The sequence below is a fragment of the Cervus canadensis genome, chromosome X, assembly GCF_019320065.1.
Source record: "Cervus canadensis isolate Bull #8, Minnesota chromosome X, ASM1932006v1, whole genome shotgun sequence".
NCBI lineage: Eukaryota > Metazoa > Chordata > Mammalia > Artiodactyla > Cervidae > Cervus > Cervus canadensis.
In genome coordinates this window covers 55,085,803-55,098,973 of record NC_057419.1, presented here as the reverse complement: position 1 = coordinate 55,098,973, position 13,171 = coordinate 55,085,803, and the positions used below count along the sequence as shown (strand labels likewise).

Below are 13,171 nucleotides of genomic sequence, written 5' to 3'. Positions count from 1 at the left end.
GGCAGAGGAAACCCTGGTATCAGCAGCATCCAGCACAAGGCCTGGCCCAAAGGAAGGGCTCTAGAAGGGTGTCAGCAAGGTTTTCAGAGCTAGGAGGAACATGGAGGCAATTCAGGTAGGAAGTTCAGTATGAGCAAAGGCACTGAGATATGAGGCATCCTGGGACGGTGCTGATATTGGGAGAAGCAGAAAGATAAGGCTGGTGAAGGAACTTTATCCTGAGGGCAAAGGGGAATTTTGACAGGGAATGATGTGCTCAGATATGGGTGTTTGAGAATTCCCCATGACTGTATGTGGAGAGTTGATGGTAGGGGCACAAGAGTGGGGTCAGAGACAGGCAGGTAGGGATTGCAGTCATCCAAGCAAGAGGTAATGGTATGGCAGGTGCAGAAGGTAAGATCTGAGAAGTATTTCAGTGCTAACATGGACAGATCTTGGATATAGAGGCTGAGGAAGAGAGAAAAGTCCAGGATGTTTCTGGGTCGTTTTCTGAAATCAACTACAGTGACCTGGTGGTTAGTGGTGGGGCCATCTACTTGCAAGAGAAGGAGCAGGTTTGAGGGAAGATACTGAGATACATTTGAAACCTGTTGCATTTAAGAGCCCTGGAGGGACACCTGGGTGGATGTGGCCAACAGGCATTTGGATGTAGGGTTGGAAAGCTCTGAAGAGAGGTCTAGGCCAGAGATGTTTGGGCGTTTTTCCACTGCCAATGAGTACCACCAGCCACACAGCAGCTCATGGAGAGAGTGTACATGGTTCTGGGGGCCAGTCCCCTCCTTGAAGACATATATAGTGAAGTCAGCAGAGTCATCTTCAGGTGGATCATTCATTACTTGCCCAAAATTTGCCTTAGAAATGCCATTTGGGATGGGGGGAGGAGCAGTTTTTAAAGTATATTTGCATAAAGCTGAGACCCATTTCACATATACCCAGGATATTGGCTGTTGCACAGAACGAAGGGAGTACTGAAAAGCAAACCAAACATTAGTAAATTCCTGTGACTCCCTCCATGTTTTCCCTGTTGAGGGCATCCTGAGAGGCCTTAGAGGGAGGTTGCTCATGGAAAGGAGAAGAGAGGACTCCTGAAAGGAAGGGGTGGTGGGCTCTGCTGGTGGTTTTTGGAGAGCAGCAGTTTGAGATTTCAGGGGAGTGTCTGAGAAAGAACCCAGATTTGGTTCCTAGTCACCTGGGACCTCCCAAACAAATACAACAAAGGTAGCTACAAAAAGAACTAATAAAGAATTGAAGTCTCCAATTGCAGATGATTGGCACCCCCATTCCTCCAGCCTTTCAGGTTCCTCTGCCTCTAGGGGATGGCCTGGCTGGGGCTACTTGGTCCTGCAAGGGTGAATGGTAGCTAACAGTGCCCCAGACAGATGCCAGCCATGGCTTTCTGGAGGCCAGTTAGCTAAATGCCTTAGGCAGATGTGGAGCTGGCCAGACGCTGTCTGGGTGTGGCTAGGACCTGTCTGGAAAGAGGACAGGAAGTGTAGTCTCCTGATGCCCAGCCCGGAAGAGTTAACTGCCCTCAACTGTAGAGAGCAGTCTTCCTTAGAGCAGTGAGTCCAGCCTCTCCAGGGTCCAATACCCAGTTCCTTGGACCTGGAAGGCGTGACATCTCCAAAATGTACCTCAACACAGAGGACTGGAGACAAGGATGAGGCTAGCAGCAGAAGGAACTCAGCACTCCTGATTCACTGTGCCCTCAGGCTTCCCTTCCCACCACAACACCTTCATTTCCCCATTTGTAACATCGAGGACCTGCTCATCACATTTGTCTGGTATATAATAGGGCATCAATAAGTTCTTGGTGAGCAAATAATGCAGAGTGAAAGAGAGGAGGGAGGAGGACATTTCTTTATTTAACAAATGTTTATTGAGTACCTACTTGTTGCTTGGCCCTCTGAGTTGCTGGCTGGGCAACAAGGCAGGCTCAGTCCCTGTTCTCGTGGAGCTCCTTTCTAGCAGGGAAGACATGACAGGTAATTCCAAGCACAGATGCTGCAGGAACAGATGAGGAGGGGGCAGGCAGGTAAAAGAGAGGACACTTGAGCTGAGATCTGAAGGATAAATAGGAGTCCAGAGGTAAGGAGAAGCAGAAAAGCTGTTCAGGCCCACGAGAATGACATGTGCCAAAGCCCCAGGCTGAGGAGAGCACTTTCGAGGAACAGACAAGAGGCCTTTGTGCCTGGAGGGTGGGGGTGGGGAAGTATTCTCTAGCTTGGCCTTACTTGTCCCTGAGCTCAGGAGTTTTGGAGTTCACTCCAGAGGCAAGGGGAGCCCATCACCAGGCTGCAAAAATTGAAGGGGACTGTGTTTTCATAAGCTGGTTGTGGTGTGGAGAATACCTTGTAGAGGACCCTGAGGATGGGAAGGAAACCAGTTAGGAGGCTGGACTGGGAAAGATAGCCTATGGATTCCTGCCCTCTGAAGAAGCTGAGTCTACAGGACTTGGGGTCTGGCTGGATTCAAGTGAGTTGAAGAAGCAGGAGGAGTCTCGAAGAAAGCCAAACCTCTGGCTTAGGGACTAGCTTAGGGAACTGGGTGGCTGGAGGTGCAGTTCCTGGGGTGGGGAAGCAGGAGGAGGAGCCACTAGGGGCTGGGGTAGAGCTGGGGTTTAGAATGCACTGAGTCTGAGAAGCCTGGAAAAGGGGCATCTGTGTGGCAGTGCCCAGTCAGTGTCAACTGTGTCCATCTGGGCCCCAGACTAAGGACGGGAGGGTGAGGGGCACAGGTGTGTGGCTGAGGCCCAGAGAGGGAACTGAAGGCTTTTCCCATTGCTGTTGCTGGCAGCTTTCAGCCCTCAGCAGCACTTCCGCTGAGAAGGGGTTAAGTCAGGGAGGGAGGGCTCCTGGAGAAAGCGGGAAGGGCGGGACTGGCAGCACAGCCCCAAGAAGCTCAAGCTGGCATAGAAGCTCTTCTGCCTGGGCCTTCTAGGCCCTTGCCACCTCCCACGCTGCTGCCTTCAACTTCACCTTCACCTTCCCTGCTCCCCCTTCTGCATCTTCCTGGCTCGCCTAGACTGGGCCTCCCTGCCTAATGCGTTCCAGGTGTAGCCACGGCCCCCTCCCCCACCGGGGACACAGGGGAGGTGGGCAGGGAAGGTGCTGGGCTCTTTCACACTGCCATCTCTTCGGGACTTCAGGACTTTGAGTCTCCAGACAGCTTCTGTCTCCGGAGAACTCCTTTCTCCCATGTCCCGGGCAGGGGCAGGCAGTGGTGAGAGGCAGCCCCCACTCCCTCACCCCAGCTCTGCCACTTTCTACTTTTATGTGATCCTGAGCAAATCACCTCACCCCTCTGAGCCTCGGTTTTCTCATCTACAAAATGGAGTTAGCATCCTCACCTCCTGGGGTTGTTAGGATTAAATGCCACAAGTAGAGCACATTGTAGCCATGTTCAACAAGTGGCCCTGGTCTGTCCTTTTTGTCCCCTTTGCCTCTCTAGGCCTGCATCTCTCAGTGTCACTGTCTCTCTTCTGACTCGCCCCACCCCTTTTTTCCTGACTCCCTCTCTAGCTGTCCAAATTTCTGGGTCTCTGTAGTTTTCCTGTCTTTGTCCCGGTCTCTCTCTGTCTTTTTCCCCCTCATGATTTCTCTGTGTCACCAAATCTCAATTTTGACCAGGCCTCAGGGAAGTGGGGAGGGGGGATGGGTAAGTGTTGGGGGCTCTGGGGTCACACACAGCAGGGGTCAGAAGGGCCATTCCCCAGTGGCTTTGTCCTCAAGGGGAGGGAAATCCCAGCCAGCGTGGCAGCCCCAGCGCCGGGTAATTACTGCCCCCAGTGCTCCCAGCTGCAGCTCCACTCCCTTCCCTTCCTGTCCTCTAAGTCCCCAGCCCCTCCCTGGGGGTGGAGCTACCACTCCCAGCCTTCTCTGGCCTCAGGTCCAGAGACGCTGGGAGGAGGTGGTTAGGCCCTCACAGTAATCAAGAAACTGGAAGAGGGATGGGCTGTCTGTGCTCCCTTGAGTCTGCGGTGTGTGTGTGTGTGTGTATGTATGCACATGAGGGCACATGTGCCTGGCTGCCTAACTGTTTTTGTCTCCATGGGTCTGTTTTGTGTATATCTTAATGTTCTTGTTATTATGTATTTCCACGTGTATGTTATACATCCATGTGTGTCTGTGTGTGTCTCTAGGTCTGTATATGTTAAGTGTTCCTGTATTCCTGTTTTGTGTTACCTTGGCTCTGTCTGAGCCCTTGGACCTTTTCCAGTTGTTTCTGTATGTGGGTCTCTCTGTATGTAGACTGTGTATGTGTTTCTGTGCTAGTGCCTATCTCTGCGTGGCCCCTATGGGTCTGTATCTTGGTGGTAGTGGTTGGTGAAGGAGGAGAGTGCCTGCCTGTCTTTTGGCCTTTTCGGCCCCTTCCTTCTATTCTTTCCTAGTCTTACAAGCCCAGGACTCTATTCACTGTGTCCTTCAAACACATGCTTTACCGCCCCACCCCTAGTATCCACACCTTTGCTCAGTTTTCTTCCCTTGCCTGCAGGACTGTGCCCAGTCCATCTATATGTGAAAAAACACTTCCTGGATGACTGGACTCAAAATCCATTTCCTTTAGAAAGTTCTCTTCCTTCCCCCTCTCCTCAATGTGATTTCTTTCCCAATTCAGCAGACATTGAGTGAGGATGTGCTCTGTGACTCTGGACACAAACACACTTGGGATCCAATCTCAGTTCAACCACTTCCTCAGGCAAGTTATTTTGTTTCTCTGTGCCTCAGTTTCCTCATCTGTAAAAAGGAGTTAATAGCATACAGAGTTGTTAGGAGGGTGCCATATAGGAAACAATGCCTGGAGCAGAGTAGGAGCTCAACAAACAGTTGAATCCTCATACCTTATATCCTTCACAAAAAAGTAAGCACCTTGAGTTCCAGAGAGTTCTAAAAGTTCTTGCAATCTCCTGCTTTTTTCACCAGGCATCCTAAACAGGGCAGAAGACAAGACAGAACAAAAGGCAGATTCCAGTTCAGGGAACTGCTGACAAGTATTGCATGAGCCAGCTCTCTGAAACTACTCAGGTCCCTAGGAGACTGGGCCCTTCCAGAGGGTGGAGGAGAGACTCCAAAGCTGCTGCCCCAGGGCCATAGCATGTCAGATAGAGCAGGAAGTAAATGGCAGATGTGGAAGGGGCCTTAAGAACCATCCAACTCAGATATTGCAAAGTGGTGTCCCATAAGTTGAATCTGACTCACACATTTCATTTGACCTACTCAGTGTTTTTAAAATTAAGGGATTTCTTGCAAAAGTCTGGATTTCTGATTTTCTTGAAATATTGGAAGACCTGAAAATGCAGGGGCCCTGTTACTGCAAGGTGACAATTAGATAAACGGGAGAAGCTGCTGTCCCTGCTTTTTTTTTTTTTTTTTTTTTTTATTTTTTTTATTAGTTGGAGGCTAAATTACTTCACAACATTTCAGTGGGTTTTTGTATACATTGATATGAATCAGCCATAGATTTTACACTTATTCCCCATCCCGATCCCCTCCGCCACCTCCCTCTCACCGATTCCTCTGGGTCTTCCCCAGTGCACCAGGCCGGAGCACTTGTCTCATGCATCCCACCTGGGCTGGTGATCTGTTTCAGGCACCATAGATAGTATACATGCTGTTCTTTTGAAACATCCACCGCTCAACCTTCCTCCCACAGAGTTCAAAAGTCTGTTCTGTATTCTGTGTCTCTTTTTCTGTTTTCATATAGGGGTTATCGTTTACCATCTTTCTAAATTCCATAATATATGTGTTAGTATTGTAATGTTCTTTATCTTTCTGGCTTTACCTTCACCTCTGTATAAGGGGCTCCAGTTTCATCCATCTCATTAGGACTGGTTCAAATGAATTCTTTTTGACGGCTGAGTAAAATTCCATGGTGTATATGTACCACAGCTTCCTTATCCATTCATCTGCTGATGGGCATCTAGGTTGCTTCCATGTCCTGGCTTGTCCCTGCTTTAAGTGAGGCATGTACTCTCTAGTTTACCCCCACCCTCACCATCCTCTATTGCATTACGTTGTCCCATTTTACAGAAAGGTTCTGACTTTACACAAGGGTCCACACTTTACAGAATGTTTTTCACTTTACAAAAGGAACCTCATTTTACAAAAGAGTTCCTCCATTTTATAGAACAGTCTTGTATTTCGTCAGATTCCATTTACAGATGTCATCCATTTCACAAAAGGGTCTTTATAGAACGCTCCTTACTTTATAGAATGTCGCTCCACTTTGAGGAAACCTCCACATTGCAGAAATGGAATATTGCAAAGAAATTGCAGAAATTTCTTCCCTTTTTATCAAAGAGACCTCCATTTTACATAATGTTTCTCCAGTTTTCAAAAGGAAACATTCTAGGAAGCTCCTTACTTGCCAGAATGGCTCCCACTTTCCTAAAATGCCTTCACTCTGCAGAAGATGCCTCCATTTTTCTGCAGAGTCCTTATGTTCACAAGACCAGTCCACTTCAAGGAAGGACTCTTAGCTAGCCACAGGGTTCCTATAGACAGCTCCCCCTGCACTTCTACTTGACAGAGCTTTGTGTTGAAACTTTCAGAGAGAACATCTGCCAGGCCAAACAAGTTTGGCTGCAAAAGCAGAGCAGTGCAGCTGGGCTGGACCTCACATTCAAGGGGCTGGTGGAAAGAGGTGGGGCAGCTACCCCACCTTTATCCTCTGCTTTTTTCTCAAGCTGAGGGGCTCCCCTTCCCCACCCCCCACAGAGCTGGCTTCCCAAAGGACACTTTCTTATTTGCTGTTCTTTTCCACTCCCTCTTCTTTCCTCACCCCACCCCACCCCCAGGAATTCAGCTGTCTCAGGGGCCTATCTCACACCCTGGAGAGGCAGGGATCTGGGGGTTGCTGAGAGAAGCATACACTGGGGGTCAGGAGACCTGAGTGCCAGGGCTGGCTTCTGCCCAAAGTAGCATCTCACCAGTTCCTCACAATGAGAAGCACACACATACTCTCCCCATTTTGCAGATGGGGAAATTGGGGTCCAGAGTTGTGAAGCAATCCCCCAGGTCACCAGGGAGTTAATGGCTGAGTTCCAGTCTGCGGCCCTATTAGCTGTCTTGAGATTAAGCCAAGGCTACAGCTGGGAGAAGAGAGAGGGGGTGCTGCTGGCCAGGAAAGGGGAGAACTGGGAGCTGAAATTCCCAGAAAGAGGTGAGGGTCCAGTTCCAGTGGAAAAGTCCTTGTCCTCAAACTCAGCTATGGGGTAGATCTGTTCTGCCAGTAAGCCCAGAAGCACATGCTCAGGGCACCTGCCAATCAGTGCCGTGAAGCTACCAGAAACAATTTCTGGAGTGATTTTGCTATTTCAGTACCAATAAGTCGTCATGAGAAAATTCCAAACTCTGTTATACTTCTTGAAACTTAACGATTGCATTTGGTTTCTATATTTTAATTGAATTTGAATGGAGGATGAGGTACCACTGTCTTTTCTCTGCCATTCTGTCTCTAGTAGAAATCCTGCCCTGATCTGAGGAACTGTCAGAGAGTGGGGCTGGATTCTGTGTTCATCTGTGACTGGGTTTGCACATATTTCTTGGTGTGTTGATAGCTTTGTGTTGGGTTGCAGCCTGTGGCCCGTGGGTTTATATATCTGTGTGCATAGTTTTGTTTCTTTGTGGATGTACAGTTCTATTGGCTTTCAAGTTCAAGCCACATTGCCGGGGGGCTGGGGGCACTATGTGCTTTCCCTTCTTTGTATCATGGACTCCTCAAAACCAGGGGGCTGTGATTGTTATCCTATTTTCCACACAAGGAAACTGGGGCTCAGATAGATGGAGAGGCTTGCCCAGGGTCACACAGTAAGTGAGGGTGTTAAGATTTAACTGAGGTCTGTGTTACTCCTGAGCCAGATATTCCTAGTGAAGGCTTCACAACATCTTAATCCATGCAGTTTGGTCAGCAAGTGTGATCAAGCCACCCTTCTTTGGAATAGTCAAGTACCACAGATTTTTAGTTGTTGACTTTTTTTTAGTAAATAAGACCAGATTCAAGGTTATACCTGAAATAATGTCACTGTCATGAGCATTCAGGCACCCACTGCAGGGAAATTGGGTAGAACCCACAGCTTGCCTGGTGCCACCTCAGAGGCCTGGCTCCACCTCATTTATTAGAATCCCTTCTTGACTAGAGCTTTTGGAATTCACCCCAAAAAAGTAGATTTGAATTTCAAATGTACAACAAAAAATTTTTAGTATAGCATAATACATTTTGGGGCTTCCCTGGTGGCTCAGTGGTAAAGAACCTACCTGCCAATGCAGGAGACGCAAGTTCTATCCCTGGGTTGGGAAGATCCCCTGGAGAAGGAAATGAGAACCCACTCCAGTATTCTTGCCTGGAAAATCCCACGGACAAAGGACCCTGGTGGGCTATAGTCCATGGTGGTCACTGAAAAGTCAGACATGACTTAGCGACTAAAACAATAAACAGCAACAAATAAATTTTTAGTTTAAGTATGCATGACACATGCTTATACTAAGAAATTATTCATTGCTTATCTGAAAGTCAGACGTAACTAAGCATCCTGTATTTTATCTGGCCATCCTGTCCCTGGCCTCTCCCTCCCTTGAGCTTCCCCAGTCCCGACAGGCTGACCCCCTTGCACTTCCTGAGCCGCACTTAGCTTTTCCTGAATGAGAGTCTCTTGTCTTTGAGATTGGGAGCTCCCTGAGGGTCAGGATCAAGATTGCCCTTCAGCCTGCTGAGGGCCTGTTGGAGGGTTTGCCCCATCCCACAGCAGAGCAGGGGCTGCACCTAGGCATCCTGGGGTGCCCAGAGTGTGTTTCCTGTTAGCAGCAAGAGATGTCTGAGTGTAGGTGTGTGTGCACACCCTGTGCTGCACACGTTGCATGTGGACCTGTGAGCAGCTCTGTGGTTCTCACTGGGTCTTTGCAGTTTTCCTCACTGCTCCCCCACTCAGACCAGGGACCAAACCTGTGCCCCCTGCAGTGGAAGCCTTTGGTCAAGTGACTTTCTATGGGGGGAGTGCCCTTTGTGGCCTCTGTTCTTATGGGTACTGGGGGCTCTGGTAAACCCAGTGGTCAAGGGACAGTGCTGGTGGAAGACCTTGTCAGGTGTGTGGGTGTGGGTGCAAGTGTGAGAGAGAATATTATGGATTATCAACCATAAAAAATGGATTGGAGGATTTCCCTGGCAGTCCAGTGGTTAAGACTCCACTTCCACTGCAAGCGGCGCAAGTGTTTGTTTTTTTTTTAATTTATTTAATTTTAATTGGAGGATAATTGCTTTATAATATTGTGTTAGTTTCTGCCACACATCAACATGAATCAGCCACAGGTATATATATGTCCCTTTCCTCTTAAACCTCCCTCCCACCTCCCACCCTATCCCACCCTTGGTTGTCACAGAGCACCGGGTTGAGTTTGCTGCATCATACAGCAAATTCCCACTGGTTATCTATTTTACATATGGTAATGCATATGTTTCAGTGCTACTCTGTCAATAAAGGGGTGCAGGTCTAAACCCTGGTCAGGGAATTAAGATCCCATATGTCAAGCAGTTTGGCCCAAAAAAATTAATTTAATTTAAAAAATGGACTGGAGAAAATCAATGCAGGACTTAAGAGGGTGAGGATGCGATGGGGCAGTGGGAAGAGCTCTGGTATCTAGGGCAGGGGAAGACCTCCCCTGGGAGCTCCCTGAAGGCAGACATAGGATTTTCACCTTCTCCAGCACCTAGTCTACTGGGCTCAGAGCAGGGCTCAGAAGTATTTGGGGGACTAAGCTAAGCCAAGGGAAGCCAGAGAGTTCAGCATGGTCATGAGGGGCCATAGAGAACTAGCTGGGAAGCTTCTATTTTCCCCATGGGCAATGGGGAGTTCATTGCAGATTCTTGTGCAGATAAGTGGTATGACTTGAGCTGGAGGTCCATTAGCCACTTAGAGGGAGCGACACATGGAGCTATGGGGGACACTAAGGGGAAACATAGGAGGAGACAGGAAAATGTAGGCAGAGGAGCATGGAGGGAACACTGCAATAGGAAAGAGAGGGATCTTTTATCTTCTTCCCTCAGTGGAGCCCTGCCTGGTTCTTGGCCAGGCTCAGACTCCTGAATTGAAGCCCTGTTGTCATAATCTGTGGGCAGGCTTGGAGGTGTTGTTCTCACCAGCTGCACTGGCTCCTGACTTTGTGAAGCACTGGGGCACACCTCTGCCCCTGTAGGTTCCCCTCTTTCCCAGCTTCCTCTTGGAGAGCAGAGTTAAGAAGTTCGGTCTCAGATCAGTCTGCTGCAAGTCTGTCACTGACTTGCTATGTGACCTTGGGCAAGTCACTGCCCTTCTCACTGCCTTCATCTCTTCGCTAGAATCTGCCCCTCTCACCTAGGAATCCAGGGTGTCCCTGAATATTTCAGTCCCATTCTGCAGGGCTGCCTGCAAGGAGGCAGAGAGAAAGGAGAGGCAAGCCCACCTGTGGGCTCCCAGGTGAAGTGGGTGGGGAGGGAGCAGAGAGTGAGCCAGAGCAGGGCCACAGAGGGTGGCAAGGTTACCCTATCCCTAGGACAAACAGTGAAGAGAGAGGGGTCCTAAGTAGAGAGGGGCTCGACCGCCCTGGATGGACTGGGTAGGGAGGGCTTACCCAGGGAGGCCTGCCTGCTTTGAGGTATGGAGACAGGGCCAGGTGCGTGCCTCCAGGCCCAAGGAGGCAGACAAAAGGTACCTGCTGGGACCCTGGCACCCGTGTGTGTGTTACCCTGAGAGGGGTCTGCATGGTGGGGTGTCTGGCTTTGCTCTGTGGATCTCTGGCCCTGTCAGCTGCTCTCTCTGTCTCTCACTTTCTCTGGCCATGTGGTCTCTCAAAGTTATGTCTCTTCATGTGCCGCCCTCAAGGTGATTCATCCTCATCAACCCCACGCCCAGGGGGAGGGCAGGGCAGGACCAGGCCAGGATATGCTGAGCAGGGCAGGGTAAGCAGCCCAGCTGAGCTGAGAGGAGCACCTCCTCCCTCCCAGCCAGGGCCCTGCCTGCTGTGGGAAAGGAAGTGAGGAAACTGCACCCAAAGCCAGGTACTGAGTGAGGGAGGGGGGCTCAGCCCTGGGCCTAGGGCACCTTGTTCCTTCAGGGCTGGGAGGGGACCATGGCCTGAGACCCCCGGGCCTTTGTGACTGAATTGTGGCCTGATGGAGTCAGAGATCCTGGGAAGCTGTTGGAACCCTGTGGGTTGGGCTATTCCCTCCCTCCAGGACTAGAAGACCTGAAATTTCCTGCTGCTCTTTTAGCCTGTTACCCAGTAGAGTATTTCTGTGTTGTAGCTGTATGTTTTTGCAACAGAGGCTGCATGTGACACCATGACTATGTAGACCAGGAGGCAAGTGTCATGTGTATACCTGAGCCCCTAAGACCCAGGGACTCCACGGACATGTTTGTTTCATGAGTATGACATAGTAAGTTACGCCATGTGTGATTGTGTGTCTGTGATTCTGGGTACATGGTGGCAGGTGACTTTGTATTGTTTAGTCATTGTGCAAGGTTGTGTATGACATGGTATAATAACTCCCAATGGCTATAGTCTTGTGACTGTGTGAACCATTTGCAGGTGTGAACCTGTAACACCATATCCTGGTGTGTATGACACTGTGGCCCTGAGATTGTGAGATACAGTGTAAATGGCACTGTATATCTTTGTGACTCAGTGGAACCATATTTGAGGAGTATATAAGTGGGTATATGATGGTAAGTGGTTAGGTGATTGTTATATGAGGCTATGTGTGAAATTGTAGATTTACCACTGTGTGACATGTGTCTTTGTGACTGTGCATGGCCATGTTTGCCAGTGAATGTAATACTGTGAGGCTGTATGATAATATGTCAAGCTGTGACTGTGGGTCTTTGTGACTGTGTGTGACTAGGCTTTCAGAAGCGTGATGGCACGATTGGATGTTTGAATTTTGTGTCCCCAAAGTTAAGTGAAACAGTGTGAATAATACCTGTGTCTCTGTGACTGAGTGAACCCATTTGTGACTGGTCACGTGTGAAACTGTGACACAGGGTAACAGACTCTCGGTGGCTATGAGAGGTCATGTGACTGTGGCATGGCAAAATTGGCACCATGTGTGGGTGGGAGTTCTGGGGGCTCTTGGCTGCCACTCCCTCTCTTGTCCTGACACCTATTTGCTGCATCCTTCCCTATACGATGGTCTTTCATGGCTCTGTTCTGCCCACAGGCTGGTCATCCAGCTCCTCAAACTGCCATCCGGGGCTTGCCCTCTCTACTCTGCTCTGCTTTTTCCCTGACTTCTCTATCATCTGAGACCTGCCACACACAGATCCCTGCCCAGGCAGACCACATTGTTTCCCTTAGAATGTGTCATCCTTGGGTGCAGAGGTCCCCTCACACCTCCCAGACCGAATCTTCTCACCCCAGGGTGACCATCATCTCCCCCAGGACCAAAGACAGAGGTGGGTTTAGGGACACCACGGTGAAGGAAGAGGGACAATGCAGAAAGGCCTCACTTTCCTGAATTTTTTTGCCTGGTGTCCTAAAGCTGTTCCTGTAACCTGAACTCTGCGTGCTGGCTGTGTGTGGGTGTGTGTAGGTGTGGAAATCGAGGAGGATAGTACAGATTAATGGAGAAGGCAATGGCACCCCACTCCAGTACTCTTGCCTGGAAAACCCCATGGACAGAGGAGCCTGGTGGGCTGCAGTCCATGGGGTCGCACAGAGTTGGACACGACTGTAGCGACACAGCAGCAGCAGCAGTAACAGCAGCAGTACAGATTAGTGAGAAGCTGGGATTTTAAGAAGCAAAACTTTTATTCATTAAATATAATTTCATTATTTTCAGCTATATAAAATTGTAGAAAAGGAAGTCCAGATATCCTCAGGAACTAAAGAGAAAATGTGAAGAATGGTTTAGGCTCAGCATCTCACTGTGGCTATATAAACAACGGTGCAAGCATGTACACAAACCGTAGGCTTCTCGTGCCTGCCCCCAGCCTGGTTAAACTCCCTAGTAATGATGCCTGCTGACATACAAGAAATCAATGTACTAACCACAAAGAACTCTCGTCTATTAATGAAAACAGCTAGCCACAACCCTGGGCCTGGCTCCCCATCTGACTGCTGGAGTAAAGGTTTCCCAGAAAGACAGTGTAGCCAGGAGAGGGGTTCAGGGGAACTCGATACCACAGGTACCTGCTAAGACATAC

The 13,171-nt window shown here is 49.4% G+C and overlaps 1 protein-coding gene across 1 annotated transcript in view; it reads left to right on the top strand.

Annotated features, from left to right (window-relative positions):
- The window catches only part of FGD1 (FYVE, RhoGEF and PH domain containing 1), a 42,978-nt gene that overhangs the window by 11,484 nt on the left and 18,323 nt on the right, over positions 1-13,171 (top strand). The window contains exons 3-5 of the mRNA XM_043459744.1: positions 6,529-6,642; positions 6,976-7,161; positions 8,902-8,972. Of these exons, the coding sequence (XP_043315679.1) occupies positions 6,529-6,642; positions 6,976-7,161; positions 8,902-8,972 (371 nt within the window). The remainder of the gene's footprint in view (positions 1-6,528; positions 6,643-6,975; positions 7,162-8,901; positions 8,973-13,171) is intronic.